The 19,063-nt window shown below is 42.3% G+C and overlaps 1 protein-coding gene and 2 pseudogenes across 3 annotated transcripts; all 3 read left to right on the plus strand.

Annotated features, from left to right (window-relative positions):
• Positions 1-734: 734 nt before the first annotated feature.
• LOC307219557 (protocadherin gamma-B6 pseudogene) lies at positions 735-5,674 on the plus strand (annotated as a pseudogene). Its single transcript has 2 exons — positions 735-3,035; positions 5,621-5,674. The product of its transcript is annotated as a protocadherin gamma-B6 pseudogene (transcript).
• An 868-nt stretch (positions 5,675-6,542) lies between these two features.
• Positions 6,543-9,425, plus strand: LOC307219558 (protocadherin gamma-B1 pseudogene; annotated as a pseudogene). The gene has a single exon. The product of its transcript is annotated as a protocadherin gamma-B1 pseudogene (transcript).
• A 3,478-nt stretch (positions 9,426-12,903) lies between these two features.
• LOC307219559 (protocadherin gamma-A4-like) lies at positions 12,904-15,366 on the plus strand (the record flags this gene model as incomplete). Its single annotated transcript, XM_079982806.1, has 1 exon — positions 12,904-15,366. The coding sequence occupies one exon, from the start codon at positions 12,904-12,906 to the stop codon at positions 15,364-15,366; it is 2,463 nt and encodes an 820-aa protein (XP_079838932.1).
• Between the last annotated feature and the right edge of the window lie 3,697 nt (positions 15,367-19,063).

Here is a 19,063-nt window from a genome sequence, read left to right on the forward strand (position 1 = left end):
CTGATGTTGTGTGATAGACTGATGGACAAAGGACTATAACCATGTTAAAGTGAGGCAATGCTCTGCTGGTGATCCCTTGGGTATGTAGCTTCCATTCAACGGGGTCCAATTTCAGTGGGATAGACATCAAGGCAAAACATGTTTTCAATAGGCTGTATATCTCCAGACTGGGTTTTGAGTCTTGTGAGCTTTTATGCGCAGCAATCAGAGGAGCTGTTGCTTTAATGTGTACAAACTGAAAGCAAATAACTTGAAATTTGCTAAAGGGAAAGTACTGTACATTGCACAACATGGTTTTCCTTGCAGTTCCTTGAGTGGTCCTCTAAGTGTCAGTGTTGGCCAGTATGAGAGCCAGAGAGAGGTTAGAGATCCAGTGATGCTTCCTAGACTGCAGTAACTCCCATCCCTGCTATTCTGATCAAGCCAACTGAAGAGCACAGAGACAGGGAACTCTTGCAGAGAAGGAAAAATCTCTTCTGCTTTGCACAAATATAAGAACAAGGGCAGTTTATTCTTCCTCAGTGATGCCTCATGTTGTTTCCTTCATCCCTGTGAGAGCTTGAGCATAGGAAACTGAGAAAAGGAAGCAGCCTGGTTTTGAGAGAACCAGCCAGATGGAGAGAAGGCACACAGGGAATGGCAGGGCACTCACAAGGCAAGTACTGCTTCTCTCTCTATTGTCTTTTACCTGTTGGGCTGCATCAGAGCAGATTCATTATTCAACCCCTGAGGAGATGGCAAAGGGTTCCGTTGTGGGGAACCTGGCCAAGGAGCTGGGACTGAGCACCAAAGAACTAAAACATCGCAATCTGCACACTGTGTCTGTGGCTAAAATGCAGCTTTTCAGTATCAGTGCAGAGAATGGAAACCTCTATGTAAATGACAGGATTGATAGGGAGGGGATATGTGGAAAAAATCCACATTGCTTTGTTAATTTTGAAGTTGTGGTAGAAAACCCTCTGAATGTTTTCCATGTCACAGTAGAAATCCAGGATGTTAATGATAATGCACCCCAATTCCTGAATAGCAATATCAATTTAGAGATGCTTGAATCCACTTTGCTAGGCACTCGATTTCTCCTTGGGAAAGCAGAAGATCCTGATGTTGGAATGAACTCTCTCCAGGATTACCAGCTGAGCTCCAATCAGTACTTCATTTTGGAAGTTAGAGAGAGAAAAGATGGAAATAAATATGCAGAATTGGTGTTGCAGAAATCTTTGGATCGGGAAAAAGAACAAACCCTTCACTTAGTACTTACCGCAATGGATGGGGGTGAGCCTAGGAAAAGTGGAACAGCCCAGATACGGATTAATATCACTGATGCCAATGACAACCCTCCCATTTTCACTCAAGAGGTGTACAAGGTCAGTTTGAGTGAAAATGCTCCTATTGGATCCACGGTGCTCCAGGTCATAGCCTCTGATGATGATGAAGGTTCATATGCCCAAATCAGGTATTATTTCAGCAACATACCAGCAACTTCCCAAGAGAAATTCAGTCTAGATCCCATTGGTGGCATAATCACCCTCTTGGAGCGACTGGATTTTGAGGACAATGATGAATATACTATGACGGTCGCTGCAAAAGATGGTGGGGGATTGGTGACTCATTCCAATATTGAGATAAGGGTTCTTGATGAGAATGATAATGCCCCGGATGTGACCTTAACCTCCATGTTCAGCCCAGTTCCTGAAGATTCACCATCTGAAACCTTAATTGCTCTGATCAATGTAAATGACAAAGATGCCGGTGATAATGGAAAGGTTACCTGTTATTTAAACAGTGATTTGCCCTTCAAGATTGTTTCCTCATCTAACAATTTCTACAAACTTCTCACAGTCAGCCCTTTGGACAGAGAAAAAACTCCTGCATATAATATTACAATCACAGCCACTGACAATGGAACTCCCCCACTGAACACCCATAAAGTCATCTTACTACAGATATCTGATATCAATGATAATGCCCCTTCCTTTGAGAAATCTTTGTATGCTATCTATGTGCCAGAAAACAATCCTTCAGGTGCCTCCATTTTCACCATCAAAGCCTCTGATCCCGACATGGACCAGAACTCACGGATCACATACTCCATCCTCAACAGCAACATTGAGGAGCTTCCCATCTCCTCCTATATCTCCATTAATTCAGAGACTGGCACCATCTATGCCCAGAGATCCTTTGACTATGAACAATTCAGAGAGTTTCGGGTGCAAGTGAAGGCCCAAGATGGGGGTTCTCCCCCTCTCAGCAGCAATGTGAGCGTCAGGGTGTTTGTTCTTGACAGGAATGATAACAGCCCTCGTATCCTGTCCCCCTCACAAGAAGCCAAGGGCTCAGCCTTGTTTGAGATGGTGCCTCGTTCGGCCGAGGCAGATTATCTTGTTACCAAGGTGGTGGCCGTGGATGCAGATTCTGGACACAACGCCTGGCTCTCCTACCACCTGACTCAGGCCACTGAGCCAGCACTCTTTACGGTTGGTTCTCATACTGGAGAGATCAGGACAGCCAGAGCCTTTGTGGAGAGAGACACTGTGAAACAGAGACTGGTCATTATGGTGAAGGATAACGGGCAGCCATCTCTGTCGGCCACCATGACTCTGAACCTGGTGTTTGCTGAGAACTTTCAGGAGGCCCTTCCGGAAATGAAGAGCCAACCCATCAGCTTGGAGTATCAGTCTGACCTGCAGTTCTACTTGGTGCTGGCCTTAGCTGTGATCTCCTTCTTGTTCCTCTTGACTGTCATTCTGGCCATTACAATGAAGCTCCGTCAATCAGGGCATCCCAGGTTCCTACAGTGCTTTGGTCCTGTTCCTCATTCCAAGAATGGTGCCATCTTTCCACCCAACTTTGAAGATGGGACTTTGCCCTATTCCTACCAGCTGTGTCTGTCCTCTGAGACCAGGAAGAATGAGTTTGCCTTCCTGACACCCAGTGTTCAGATGGTAGACAATATTCTTGGCAGTGAGAAACCTGCCGTGCCTTATACAGGCAACAGTGGAAACAATTTTCATTCTGAGATGGCTAATGGTGAAGAGGTAAGGTTTGTTCTCTGTATTTACATGTGTGGTACACTCTGTAGTTCTTTACCATTAAGTGACATTGCCATACAACCTTTTTATACAGCATATGTACCTGCCTTTTAATTTTTCAGTCTTTAGTTAATTTTCTATCTAGATTCATGAATCATCATCTTATTTATATATAGTAAACAGCTGAGGCTATACTATCTGTTGCAGGTGTTGTCTATTTTCTCCATTGCATTTTGAGATTTCCAGTTCAGTCCTAACCATATCTACCCAGATGTGAGTCCTGTTAAATTCAGTGTGACTTTCTCTCAAGTAAGAGTGCTTAGGATTTAAGCTTTGGAATTTGAATAGTGGCAACATGAAATTAAATGAAGTTAGATGGATATATATATTGCTCATTTAATCTTATGAGTGGGTGTGGAATGTGCCGACGTTTTTATTATGTCATTGAGGAGGTGCACTTCTTTCTGTATGGCAGAGTTGTGTGCTATTGAGTTCAATAGGGCTTACTCCCAGGTTGTACAGTCATACCTTGAAAGTCGAACAGAATCCATTCCAGAAGTTTGTTTGACTTCCAAAACGTTTGAAAACCAAATTGTTGCTTCTGATTGGATGCAGGAAGCTCCTGCAGCCAATCAGAAGTCTCGGAACCCCCATCAGACATTCGGGTTCCAAAAGAATGTTTGCAAACCGGAACAATCACTTCCAGGTTTGTCGCGTTCGGGAGCCAAAACGTCCGAGTTCCAGGGTGTTTGGGATCCAAAGTACGATTGTATTCCAGCTTTCCAGCATAAGTAGCTTGAACATTAAGTAATATAGTAAATGAGGAAGATAATTATTTTCTGCTCATTTCATGACATGGGGTGGGAGCAATGTGCTGATGCTTCTACTTTATAATCATAGCCCCCTTCTTTCTTTCCTTTTGAATCAAGAATGGTCAACTACAACATTCAATTATTGGAGTACAATGTATCATTTTTCACCAGTAGTGCGTTGTAGCTACCCGGATTTAAAATAATATGATATGGTTTCACTAGGTCTAAAATGATTTTAATCTAAGATATACTAGAGTCCTTGCAGAAGTCTGAATAGGCTACTTGTGGTTCATGTTGAAGAACATTGTACAAAGTACTTTGACATCATGGTTCAGATCTAGAGTTTCCCTGTTTCATATACCAGTGAGGACTGAATTTCACTGATCAAATTGTTGGTATTTAATTGAGCATTGAATGCAATGCTTAACCCATTGTTTTCATGTAGGAGGTCATGTGTAATGTGGAGGCAACTTTTTTTGTGTATCTTTGAACTCTACAGAAGATGCTTTTACTTTCGAAGGCGTAAATTGTGCAGTATCTATCAATTCCCAGTTGGGGCTGAATGGGGCTGAATTTCGTTCTTGTTGCTAAATTGGCCGAATGAGAGGATGAATGACAGGAGCTTTCTCATCTGCTAGGCAGTCAATAATTAAAGACTGGCTGTAATTGGACCCCAGCCATTCTTTTTAAATGTGCCACAACTAGCAAGTGCTATGTAGGTTAGAAAGCATGAGGATCCTATAGTGGGCAGCCCAAGACCTGAAAGGAGAGTTACCCAAACCAACCTCCATGGTATTCTTACTAGTTTGGGGAAATCTGGTGATGGCAATTACTTGTCTGTACTGATGACCTCATTGACTGTAGCACTTACTGGCTCAGGGCTGATGATACCTAAAGGTCCTCATTTGTACTCAGTGGACCTGAGGGGTGGGGGCACTGAAGAACAAAGACCAGTTTCAATATTGATCCAATACTTGGACCCAGAATGGCGACAACTGTTTAATGTGTCTGGCAGAAAAGACAGTTCCTAGCCTCCATCTTGGCATTAAGTATGTCATCACTGAGGTTGTAGAAGTAGTATTATTTAATCATATGTAGATCAGACTTGTAAGTAAATAAGTTGTGGCACATAGTCAAATCCATTAACTGTGTCTGGCTTCATGCTGGGGTGTGGAAGCAAACACAGACCACACTTTTTTTCTTTTCCCTGTATTGTGTAGATCAATCATGTTTCAGTATGTGTGATATAAAATCCACCACCAGGTCAAGACTAATTGGCAGTGGTCTTCTAGAGTAGAGTGTGGATATTGGTTATTTAGCTGGAGACACATTAATGCCCTTTATGCACAACTAGTTGATCATATTTATTTTATAGTTGTAAACTGCTTAGAGGCTGCTTTTGCTGAAGAAATGTGAATTGTGGCTATCTTGGAAGGTATATGTATTATTTAGGGTTATGTATATAGTGGGCTGGATCCAGACTTGGCCATACATAGAGCCGAAGCATTGAAATCAACATGACAAGTTAGCTATTACTGAGTTAAACCACATTGATTTTCGTGGATCAACTATAACCATGACTAAGGCTGCTATCCAAATCCTGGTTTGGGTGTCGTGAGGCATAACAGAGCAAAGAGACCACTGTCACATCGGCAGCATTGCTGCTGGTCTGGGCAGAAGGTGGAGGGGCACCTCACTTAGACCCACATCAGGCCCATTGCCATCCCAGGACAGTAGTGGGACTGGCTCCTGTCTCTCCCTGTCCTTGTCCCCTTTCAGAATTTTTCATCAGCTGCCATGAGTGGAGATCCATCCCACTGGCATGACTTCTAACCAAGCATACATTTGGCAGAGGGAACAGGCAATTCTGCCCCAGCAGAGTGACCCCCTGTGGGTAGAGGCCAGTAGAGGCTGGTAGGGCTTGGCTGAGGAACAGCTCCAACCAATCCAAACCCTACCACCACCAGCGCAGTGCAAAAGATTGCAGGCTAATTCTGGAGCTAAAGCTGAGTAAAGTTCCTCAAATATCCAGGATTTGTCAGAACAGCTACATGACCTCCCGGGTTATAATACTTATAATGTATAATATTATATAGTATTAGTGCAATTATTCCCATACTGCAGGAAGAGCCTTGAGGGAAGTGTGGCTTACTTAAAGGAACCTGCTGAGTTCATGCCAAATGCAGGACATAAACTGCATTACTATTCTGTTTCTTACACTACACCAGCTGAAGACACTTAAAGCACATTGAACACCTGAATTACACTTAATCAATTTATAAACAGAGGTTGGATGGCCATCTGCCATGGATGCTTTAACTGAGATTCCTGCGTTGCCGGGGGTTGGACTAGATGACCCCTGGGGTCCCTTCCAACTCTAAGATTCCATCATTCTATCTCTCCTTCCTTGGAGGTTTTTAAAACCTTGAATAAAATAATTTCCTCAATTCTCCCATCGTCTTTTTCTTTATACACCGTAACACTTCATAGAGAAATCCACTAGAGAAATTCAGTTTTTCTCTTAGAGAGGTTTACAGATTGATATTCTTGGTAAAAATTGTAAGTGCTTTAAATGGAGGAAATGAATCTATACTATGTTTTTATTGCTTGTTCTTTACTGCAAATACTCCTTTGAAGTTGATTTTTTTTTTACCTGTAATACTAGTGAAAAGATAACACAAACAAAACACAAATATTTCTGCTTTATAACAGAAGAGAGTTCACATATCCTGTATCAGAATATAGTTTGAGTCATTAAATATAAATACCACCATGCCATGTCATGAATTAGGGAAGAAAAATCACTGGGAAAAGATTGCAGTTCTCGGTTTCAGACTCACAGTGTCACTGTTGGACAAGGCGGCAATCCAAGGGCAGCTGAAGTTCCACTGATGCTTTCTGCAGAGAGATCTCTTTGTCCCAAACTGCACATCGGGAATACCAGCAGACGCTGCAACAAACGTTTCAGCTGGAAAACAGAAAACACTGCAGCATATACAAATTAAGCCCAAAGATCCAGTTCTTTTTTTTACTGGGCAAAATAAAATCTCCTGTCTGGGTGGAAATCTGAAATCCTGTGCTCATCAAACAGAAGAGGAAAATGAAGATGAGAGGAATCCTTCATGGAGAGAGCTTTCAAACATCAGGGAGGTATATTACCCTTCTGATATTTTCATCTTTGTTTTGTGGAGCAGTTTTGGAAGAGGTTCACTATTCCATCCCTGAGGAGATGGCAAAGGGGTCTTTGGTGGGAAATCTTGCCAAGGATCTGGGACTGAATGCCAGAGAACTGAAGAGCAGAAACCTGCATATCCTTTCTGAAGGTAAAAAGCCATATTTCACTATCAATGCTGAAAATGGAAACCTGTATGTGAATGAGAGGATAGATCGTGAGGGGATGTGTAGAGAGAGCACACACTGCATTATTGATTTTGAAGCGATGGTTGAAAAGCCATTGAATGTTTTCCATGTAAGTGTAACAATTCAGGACATTAATGATAACGCCCCACAATTCATAAAGGGCAATATTGGGCTTCAAATAATTGAATCCACATTACCAGGTGCCAGATTTCTCCTTGGGAAAGCTGAAGATCCTGATATTGGTATTAATTCTCTCCAGAATTACCAGCTAAGTCCAAATCACTATTTCATTCTAGACATACTAGAGAGAGAAGATGGCCATAAATATGCAGAATTGGTGTTGCAAAAATCTTTGGATCGGGAAAGTGAGCACTCGCTTCAGTTGATCCTTACGGCCCTGGATGGGGGTGAACCCAGAAAAACTGGGGCTGCCCAGATATGGATTAACGTCACAGATGCCAATGACAACCCACCAGTCTTCACTCAAAAAGTTTATACAGTTAGCCTGAGGGAAAATTCTCCTGTGGGGTCCCCAATACTCCAAGTAAAAGCCTCTGATAGGGATGAAGGTCTAAATGCACATATTAGTTATATTTTTAATAACATCCCAGAAACAGCCCACCAAATATTTGAACTAGATCCACAAAGTGGAACAATTACAATTAAGGAAGCTCTTGACTTTGAGGAAACAGAGAAGTACACTATGGCAGTTGAAGCAAGAGATGGAGGTGGATTAGTGGCTCACTGTAATGTTGATATCAAGATTATAGATGAGAATGACAATGCTCCAGAGGTCATTCTTGCCTCCTTATCTAGTCCAATTCCTGAAGACTCTGTTTCTGGAACAGTAATAGCTCTCATCAACGTAAAGGATAAAGATTCTGGAGAAAATGGAAAAATTACATGCCATCTACAAGGTAACGTACCATTTAAAATAGAGTCTGTATCTAAGAACTACTACAAAATCCTTACAGACAGTCCTTTGGACAGAGAAAAAGCCTCAGGATACAACATCACAATCACGGCCACCGACAAAGGTAGCCCCCCTCTCTCCTCCGAAAAAACCATCTCCCTGCAGATTTCAGACATCAATGACAACCCCCCTGCCTTTGAAAAATCAAGCTACAGTGTCTTTGTACCAGAAAACAATCCCTCAGGTGCCTCCATTTTCTCCATCAAAGCCTCAGACCCGGATCTGGACCGCAACTCACGTATCACTTACTCCATCCTCAACAGCAACATGGAGGAGCTGCCTCTCTCCTCTTACGTCTCCATCAACTCTGAGACGGGAACTATCTATGCACAGCGCTCCTTTGACTATGAGCAATTCAGGGAGTTTCAGATCCAAGTGAAGGCCCAAGATGGCGGCTCTCCCTCTCTCAGCAACAACGCCACCGTGTGGGTGTACATTTTGGACCAGAATGATAACAGCCCTCGAGTTCTGTATCCTGTCCCGGGTGTTGAGGGCTCTGCCCTGTTTGAGATGGTTCCTCACTCGGCAGAGCCAGGCTACCTAGTGACCAAAGTGGTGGCTGTGGACGCAGACTCTGGGCACAATGCCTGGCTCTCCTACCAAGTGCTGCAGGCCACAGAGCCGGCCCTCTTCACCATTGGGACCCACACGGGAGAGATCAGGACGTCACGAGCCCTTCTGGAGAAAGATGCTGTGAAACAGAAGCTGGTCATCTTGGTGAAGGACAATGGGAAGGCTCCACTCTCAGCTACTGTGGTCCTCAACCTCGTGGTTGCCGAGAACTTCCAAGAGGCACTTCCAGAAATGACTAGGCAATCCAGTGACACAGAGCATCATTCTGACCTCCAGTTTTACTTGGTGCTGGCTTTGGCATTGATCTCATTTTTGTTCCTCCTGACGGTGATACTGGTCATTGTCATGAAACTTCGACAGTCAGGAAATCCCAAATTATTCCAATGCTTTGAACCTAATGCTTTTTCTAAGGCGCAGGTCATATTTCCACCAAACTATGAAGAAGGAACTTTACCTTATTCCTACCAACTCTGCCTATCGTCAGAGATGAGGAAAGAGCAGATCTCTTTCCCGAAACCCCATATCCAGGTGGCAGAAAACTTGCTCTGCAATGATAGCTCTCAGGTGGTTCTTGTGGATGGCAGCTGTGGGGATGCCAGTGCCAAAGAGGAGGTTGGTGAGCAGGTAAGCTTTGCTTTCGGAACTGTGATGTTGACAGCATGGGCTTGCTCCTTGTAGGAATAAAACCAATCCTTTCTTTCTGTCAGAATGCACCAGCACTCAGTTCTGGCGCCTCTCAGGTAGGCTCTTTTGCCATTATAAGAGAACAAAGTAGGCACCTCTTTGCCTAAACAAATTGCACTGAGTAAAACTAATATTTTTAGCTTGTCTTCCTCTTACCTACCTGATTTAGTACATGAGAGAACTAGAAAAACATGAAATTATATTACTAGAACCTGCTGTTCAGAATGTAGAGAATTTTTTTTACAAGCCTTCAAGTTGCAATGGCAGGGGCATTTTCAATGCTGTAGCTGAAAATTATGTTCAGGTGAGTCTTGATCTTGTTATGGTTTAAAGGTAAAGGTAAAGGGACCCCTGACCATTAGGTCCAGTTGTGGCCGACTCTGGGGTTGCGGCGCTCATCTCACTTTACTGGCCAAGGGAGCTAGCGTAAAGCTTCCGGGCCATGTGGCCAGCAGGACTAAGCCACTTCTGGCGAACTATAGCAGCACACGGAAACGCTGTTTACCTTCCCGCAGGAGTGGTACCTATTTATCTACTTACACTTTGACGTGCTTTCGAACTGCTAGGTTGGCAGGAGCTGAGACCGAGCAACAGGAACTCACCCCGTCGCGGGGATTCAAACCACCGACCTTCTGATCGGCAAGTCCTAGGCTCTGTGGTTTAACCCACAGTGCCACCCGCGTCCCTGTTGTTATGGTTTAACTTCTAGTAATTATGAATGAAATGGAAGAGTGCGGTGAATTTGAGTTTTCCGTACTAATGTAGATATCAATAATAAGGTAACAGCAATTCAATGTAAGACCCCATGTAAGAAAGTGCAAATAAATCTCTTTATATATATATATATATATATATATATATATATATATATATATAATTTTTATTATTTTTCCAATTTTAAGACAAAACAGCATACACACATCAACAAACAAAAACAAACACACAGATATAATTTCATAACCTCATTTTCATAAGCCTTCTTTCTCGGACTTCCCCATACCTCACCCTTTTTGCATCCATATTTTACAATTTTTCAGCAACCCTTTACTCCAATTAATTAAAACTTATTATCTTTCTCAATTTCATCTTATTTCAACAAACAATTTCCGCTGCAATTCTGTATCTTCCTTTCCCTTGACATTTTAGCACTCATCAATATTGTAACAGTTCTTAAGATAAGCTTTGAACTTCTTCCAGTCTTCCTCCACCGTCTCTTTCTCTTGGTCACGGATTCTGCCAGTCATTTCTGCCAATCCCATAAAGTCAATCACTTTCGTCTGCCATTCTTCCAGTGTGGGGAGTTCTTGTGTCTTCCAATACTTTGCTAGAAGGATCCTTGCTGCTGTAGTGGCGTACATAAAAAAAGTCCTGTCCTTCCTTGACACCAATTGGCCGACCATGCCCAAGAGAAATGCCTCTTGTTTCTTGTGAAAGGTACATTTAAGTACCTTCTTAATTTCATTATAGATCATTTCCCAAAAGGCTTTAATCTTTGGGCAGGTCCACCAAAGGTGAAAGAAGGTACCTTCAGTCTCATTACATTTCCAGCATTTATTATTGGGCAGATGATAAATCTTCGCAAGCTTGACTGGGGTCATGTACCACCTATAAATCATTTTCATAATATTTTCTCTTAAGGCATTGCTTGCCGTGAATTTGATACCGGTGGTCCATAACTGTTCCCAGTCAGCAAACATAATGTCATGACCAATGTCCTGTGCCCATTTAATCATGGCTGATTTAACTGTCTCATCTATTGTATTCCACTTCAGCAACCGATTATACATTCTTGATACATTCTTAGTATTGGGTTCTAACAATTCTGTTTCCAATTTCGATTTCTCCACCTGGAAGCCAATTTTCCTGTCTTGTTTAAATGTTTCCATTATTTGGTAGTAATGAAGCCAATCTCGTACCTTGGGCTTTAATTTCTCAAAACTCTGTAGTTTAAACTCACCGCTTTCTTGTTCTAAAATTTCAGAATATTTTGGCCATTTGGATTCCATGTTAAGTTTCTTCACCTCCTTAGCCTCCATAGGCTTAAAACCCTTACCTCCAGAATTTGGCAGATTGTAAAGATTCAACTGTAAGGACTTGTAAGGAAACTATAATCAAAAGCACAGAAAATAGCACTTCTGAAAGACAGAGGGAGCAGACGCTAGATGAATACTGTTATATGAGTCAGCATTGTGATGCTGTGGCGCAAAAGAGCTGGACCATGTGTAGTTTGCATTTACAGGAGAACTCTTGGAGTAGCCAGATTCCTACTAGGGACTGAGAAGAACTGTTCTGGATACATGCATTCCGTAAATGCTGATTGACAGACATCTAACAACTTAGGAAAGATTCAAAAAAGAATTATTCCAGCCCTTCTGCTGAAGAAAATAATTATAATAAATAAATTTTCAGAAAATGATTAATTAAGCATCCCTTAGTTTGCCTTTTTCATATAAAAAAAGTTTTAGAATGTTTTACTTTGAAATTATTTTACAAGTTCCCTCCCCTCATAATGTGAGGAATTCCTAGTAGATGCTGTGATGTATTAAGCCTTGAAAATGTTTTTAAAATACTATATATATTTAGGCGTCAATGTTCCAAGAGCTAGGGAAAATGCATGGAAACATAAGATTTTCATGACTTTCATCTAACATTAGGATTCCTATGTACAAATTTCCATACTTGTTTATGCGGTAACTGTGGAGTTGCACATTACATACCTATGTAGAAAACTTAATCTTACCAAGGGAGGTTATTGGGGTTCTCTCCTTTTCTAGCGAATAAGAATCCACTACTACGCTTAGAAAGGATAACTTGGTGTTTCATGATAAATTAAAATAAATACTCACTTGGTTTTGTTTATCTGTGAAACAGTGTGCACATCTGCAGCATTCCCGCTTATGTGGGATACTTCAGTCAGTAGAGTATGAGACTCTTAATGTGGGTTTGAGCCCCATGTGGGACAAAAAGTTTCCTGAATTGCAAGGGATTGGACTAGATCACCTTCGTGGTGCCTTCAAAATCTGTGATCCTATTACCGGTATATGTCTTGTGTATTGACGCAAATAAATGCATTAAATTGATAGAGCAAGGAAACACGAGCATGACATTTAGTGATAAAACGGGTTAGTAATTAATTTGTGCATTGTATTTAAATATTTCTCATTATATATATATATATATATATATATATATATATATATGGAGTTGGATATACAATGAGAATCGAAACAAAAAAATGTAGTGTGTGCAGTTCCTGGCTGTGACTCTGAGTGTCGCTGTTGACCAACCAAGGCTAAGAAATACACTGAGAAATTCAGCCTTCCCAGATGAGCAGCTCAGCTCAGAAAATGCTGAGAGATCAGAGTTTCAGTGAACATTTTTGCGTTGGGAATCTCAGCTGCAAGTCCCTTTCTGGCAACACTCCGTCATCCTGAAACACAGATCTCTTCAACAGCTTCTTATCAGACCAGGAATGGCAACAGCAAAGTATCCTCAAGCTTGCAAAAGGAGAGTTTTCTTTTTATTTCTGTTTGCTAACATCTGCCAAGCCATCACCAGACAGATCCAGTACTCCATTCCTGAAGAAACTGAGAGAGGCTTTTTGGTGGGGGATATTGCAAGGGATCTTGGACTGGATGCAAAGAAGCTCTCAGATCGTGGAATTCGCATTGTTTCCCCAGGTAGGACTCAGTATTTTGCTTTGAATTATAAGAGTGGCCATTTGCACACCACAAAGAGAATAGACAGAGAGGAGATCTGTGGTCAGGAAGAGAAATGCATTTTGAATTTTGAGATTATAGTTGAAGATTCAATGAAAATTTATGGAGTTGAAGTGGAAGTCACAGATATCAATGACCATGCGCCCACCTTCCCGTCAGAGAAACTAGTGATAAATATCAGCGAGAATGCAGCTTTGGGGTCCCAGTTTCCCCTCTTGGAAGCTCAAGATCCTGATTTAGGAAACAATTCTCTACAGGGGTACAAACTCAGCAACAATAGCCATTTTTCTTTGATTCTCCAAACATCAGTTAAGGGCAAACAATATGGAAAAATTGTGTTGGAAAGACCTCTTGACCATGAAAAAGAAGCAGTTCATAATTTTATCATCACCGCATATGATGGTGGTGATCCAGTCAGGAGTGGCACTGCACAGCTGCACATTACAGTCCTGGATGTGAATGACAATGCACCAATTTTTAGCCAACACATTTATGAAGTGAGCGCAAGGGAGGATTTACCTATAGGAACCATTGTGGTTACATTAAAAGCTACTGATTTGGATGAAGGGACCAACAAAGAAATGACATTTTTATTTGCAAAAATCACGGAAAAGATTTCCCAGATATTTCACTTAGATACACACACAGGTGAGATAACTCTCATAGGAAGCTTAGACTACGAAGACTCTGCTCTTTATGAAATGGAGGTCCAAGTCCATGATAGTGGAGGTCTATTTGACACTTCAACTGTCATAGTATTTGTTACTGATGTAAATGACAATGCACCCAAACTGGAAATAACTTCACTTATCAGCTCCATCCCTGAGAACTCTCCACCAGCGACTGCAATAGCCCTTTTGAATGTGCAAGATGAGGATTCAGCAGAGAATGCAGAAGTCACGTGCTCTATCCCCAGCAACCTCCCCTTTCTACTGACAAAAGCCTATGGCAACTACTACAGTTTGGTGACAGCAAGAGCCCTGGACAGAGAGCAGGTAGCAGCCTACAACATCACTGTCACAGTCACAGATCACGGGACCCCTCCACTTTCCACATCAATTGTTATTCCACTTGAGCTTTTAGACACAAATGACAACCCTCCACACTTCCTGCAATCCATTTATACTTCATATTTAATGGAGAACAACCCAAGAGGGGCCTCCATATTTTCCCTGAAGGCTGATGATCCAGACTGTGGAGAGAACTCCAGAGTCACTTATTCCATCATTGAGCACAACATCAGTGACTCCCCAGTATCTTCCTTCCTCTCCATTAACTCTGAGACTGGGATTGTCTATGGCCTGATCTCTTTTGATTATGAAGAGATGAGGGAGATGAAGTTCCTGGTCAAGGCCCAGGATGGAGGCTCTCCGCCACTCAGCTCCAACGTCTCAGTGACTCTCTTCATCCTGGACCAGAATGACAATGCTCCCCAAATCCTTTACCCTTCCCCTCCCACTGACGGCTCCACAGGGATAGAGCTGGCCCCTCGCTCCTCAGAGCCAGGCTACCTGGTCACTAAGGTGGTGGCCATGGATGCGGACTCTGGCCAGAATGCCTGGCTCTCCTACCAGCTGATCAAGGCCACTGAGCCAGGGCTCTTCACTCTGGGGCTCCACACAGGAGAGATCAGGACAGCCCGCTTCTTTCTGGAGAAAGATGCCCTCAAGCAAAGCCTGGTGGTTTTAGTCAAGGACAATGGGCAGCCACCTCTCTCTGCTTCAGCCACTCTGACTGTGGTGCTGGCTGACGCCATCCCTGCAATCCTCTCAGACCTGAGCAGCATCTCAGCTCCTGTAGAGCCTCCATCTGACCTCACCTTCTACCTGGTCCTTGCAGTGGCTTTTGTCTCCTGCTTGTTCTTCATCTTCCTCCTTGTGTTACTGGCAGTTAAACTTCATAGGTGGAGATATTCACAGTCTGGAACTGAGAAGTTTAGTGGAGTTCCAGTTTCCCAGTTTGTGGGGATTGACGGAGTCCGAGCATTTCTGCACTCCTACTGCCAGGAGGTTTCTCTCACTACAGACTCTAGGAAGAGCAATTTTGGATTTCCAAAGAGAAATATTTCCAATACTATGACCAGTCACCAGCCCTGTGAGATAAATTATCCCTTTCTCATTGCTGAAGAGATTGCAAACAGTAATGGGGATTCAGCCAATATACAGGTGAAGTCTTGCTATCAAATCAAAGGTTTTTTGCTTTATATTTTCAGTTAGACGTTAATGCCATTTATATTATTTGTTTTGTACTTGTTCTGAAGAAATGGAACTGGAGACATATTCTCTCATTTATACTTGTTCTCTTCAGATAAAATGAGGTTTGGGAGTTCACATAGTTCACCTTTTGTATATGTGGTTGTTTCTGTCACAAGCAAATGCATGTAGAAATAGGAGAATTGTAAACAGCTTGTCCCACAAGAGCTTAAGCGCTTATAGAGCAACCATGAGACAAATATTTGAGATATTCATATATTTTCTTGTTCAGCAATTTTTGCATGATTGTGATGGTTATCTTGTTTTAATTGAATGCTTCTTTCGGAGCTTCTTTCTTGACCTTCTTGCCTCTTAGAAAGGTTATTTAGTTCTCAAAGAATAGTATCTGTGGGAAATCCAGGCTTCCCAAAATATTTGAACTTTGATTTACTGCCTTCTAATTCTGTGTCTGAAATAGTATATGTCTTTACTCATTGGATAAATCAGTTGTGTGTTTACTAAACAGGGTCAATAATCTACCTAATTAGTATTATCCAGCCTTATGAGCAGTAGGTAACAGCTCAGGTGTTTCTCAGCCTAGTTTTGTTAGATGTTTTAAAAAACTTGAGATATCAGGAATTAAACCTGTATACTAAGTAAGAACTCATCTAGTTTATTGGCCAAGTATGTGAGCTGAAAGGCATGAAATTTGTAATTTGAATTTTGGCTCTTTTTGGTGACATTAAATGATTTATTGCATTTAAAAATGGAAATAGTTCCCTTGGATGGGGCAGCAAAAGCAGGGTTGCAAGAAAAATCCTAACCCACTTCGTTATTTGCAGTGAGAAGAAGAATGGTCCCATTGATATTCTCTGCACCCGTGTCATGATCCTGCTCCCCCAGTGACATCTATTTCCATTAAGAATGCATTCTCATTCAATGTAATAAAACATTTAAAGCCACATATACTTTTGCCCTCATTAGGCATGTCACTTTTTCTCATTCTCAGCTGCAAATCTGTAATACCAGCGCAATAAATAACACTGGCCTAACACTCAGAAGTGCCATATAATGGCCAAGTATTGTCTCTGCCAGTGGGGAATGGCTTCCTGCCCTTTCCCTTCCCTTGGTTCAGTCTCCCAGAATTTCATCATATAGAAAACAATGGTGTGTTAAAGATTAGTGTAGTAGGATATTGTTGTTGTTGTTGTTTGGTCGTTTAGTCGTGACCCCATGGACCAGAGCACGCCAGGCACTCCTGTCTTCCACTGCCTCCCGCAGTTTGGTCAAACTCATGCTGGTAGCTTCGAGAACACTGTCCAACCATCTCGTCCTCTGTCGTCCCCTTCTCCTTGTGCCCTCCATCTTTCCCAACATCAGGGTCTTTTCCAGGGAGTCTTCTCTTCTCATGAGGTGGCCAAAGTACTGGAGCCTCAGCTTCACAATCTGTCCTTCCAGTGATCACTCAGGGCTGATTTCCTTCAGAATGGATAGGTTTGATCTTCTTGCAGTCCATGGGACTCTCAAGGCAAATTTATTTCACATTTTGAGCAATAATATTTGGCATCATCTGAGAGTCTAAAGAGGTCAGGCAGGTATTTTAATAAGCCAGTGATGATACACAAAGCAATCCAACCCCCATTTCCACTGAGCCAGGGAACGGAGTTGGATTAGGCAGAGAGGTCCCCCTGCCTGGCTCTCTCAGCTCAGCTGACATGACCTTCTACCTGCTGGATGTGCAGGAGCCAATGGAGAGCCCCAAATGGGGCATTCTGAGGGCAGGGACATGGCTGAGCTGGCCCAGTAACTGCTGCATCCTGAGTCAGTCTTGCTGCAGTCATGCAACAGACTCGGACCAGATCATTCTGGATCCCCATATTCTGCCATGGCTAATGTGAACAGCAGGGCTGTGGATCTGGCAGTGGCCACATAACTCTACAAAGTCCCAATGGTGGGAGGGGGGTAGTTTTGATGTGTGTCCTGCTATAGTTGCCTCCGGTTAGCTCAACCCATATGTAATTGTATATTTATCATCCTTATATTTTGTATGATTTTTAAAAAACTTTCTGCAATATGAATAAGAGAAGCTATGAGAGCAATGAAAATCTTTCAGTTCTGGATGGAGTTAGATAACTTTATAAAGAATGTCACGCTTTTGTTGAATATGTCTGAACATGGCACAAGGCCCGTTTGCATTTCTATGATTTGTCTTAGGAGCAGCAAAGAGAGTTTCTTTGTTCGCTGAAATTGCATGGGGGTGCCACGCAGGATTGTTTTAGCTGTTGACAGGAAGTTACAACTCAATCTATCCCCACCACCCAAAGCAAGCTACCTCCTAAAGACCACAGTGGCATATTTTCAATAAAACCTGCTAACAAAATTGCTCACATTGGTCCTATTTATACCTCAGAATCAGAAGATCTCCCTTCTAACACCTTAGACTGACAAATCTTTTATCACTCTGTCTCTTTTATCTGTTAACATTGGCAAGTCATTACCACTCCTTGAAGATTCGCCACTTTTTCCCTGAGGAAATGGAGGAAGGCTCTTCACTTGGAAGTATCACCAAGGATCAGCAACTACTGGTGATAAAGAAACTCTCAAACCATGAACCATCCCACACTCTTTACCATGACAGGATTCAATTCTCTGCTTCAAATTAATGGCACAGTTTATTTGGGCAACACAGATATGTAATATGGTGGGGGAACGTTAAATATACTGGTTATAACTGTACACAAGTATATTATATTAACAATGTCACCATATTACCAATAAAAAGTGGACATGAGTATCATCTTCATGTAAGCGAAACTACGGTCCCAGATGCAATCTCAATTTTCACAGTACTATCTAAAAAGCCACTGAAAGTAGCTCTAGCCTCTGTGTTCCACTGCTGCCTTCTGACCCCTTTGCTGAAGACCTTGGAGAGAGCCACTGGCCTCCTCTGGGAGCTGCAGCCTCCTCAGTCAAAGTCCTAGTGCATGAAGAAGCTACACCCATTATTGACAAGGAAGGCAAAAGAGGACTCTTCCTTTGAATATGTCTGCAAAACTCTAACTGCCATCTCTGCCCACATCTACCATGAACTGAGGTTACTGAGAAGAGTAGCAGGGAAAAGAGAGCCCATACTTCACTTTGTTGTTGAAGGGAACTGAGTGAAGCGGGGGGGAATTATCCAGAAGTTTATCCACACCTAGTACAGTGGTGCCCCGCAAGACGAATGCCTCGCAAGACAAAAAACTCGCTAGACGAAAGAGTTTTCCGTTTTTTGAGGTGCTTCGCAAGACAAATTTCCCTATGGGCTTGCTTCGCAAGACGAAACGTCTTGCGAGTTCTTGCGAGTTTGTTTCCTTTTTCTTAAAGCCGCTAAGCCGTTAATAGCCGCTAAGCCGTTAATAGCCGTGCTTCGCAAGACGAAAAAACCGCAAGACAAAGAGACTCGCGGAACGGATTAATTTTGTCTTGTGAGGCACCACTGTATCTCAAAGGGCCTTCCACTGCATTTAAAAAGGGATAGTTTGTGCTTCTTTTGCATGTATGTGTAAGGGGAATAATGAAAATCTGCCAGAGCCACCAATCCCATTTTGAAAGGGAGCTGGATTGAGGCCAGTTAGAAAATAAATGAAATCTATTCATAACCAAACATTATGAGTGTAGTTACAGGTAGGTAACTGTATTGGTCTGCCGTAGTTGAAACAAAATAAAAAAATTCCTTCCA

The sequence above is a fragment of the Podarcis cretensis genome (assembly GCF_951804945.1).
Source record: "Podarcis cretensis genome assembly, chromosome: 7".
Taxonomy (NCBI): domain Eukaryota; kingdom Metazoa; phylum Chordata; class Lepidosauria; order Squamata; family Lacertidae; genus Podarcis; species Podarcis cretensis.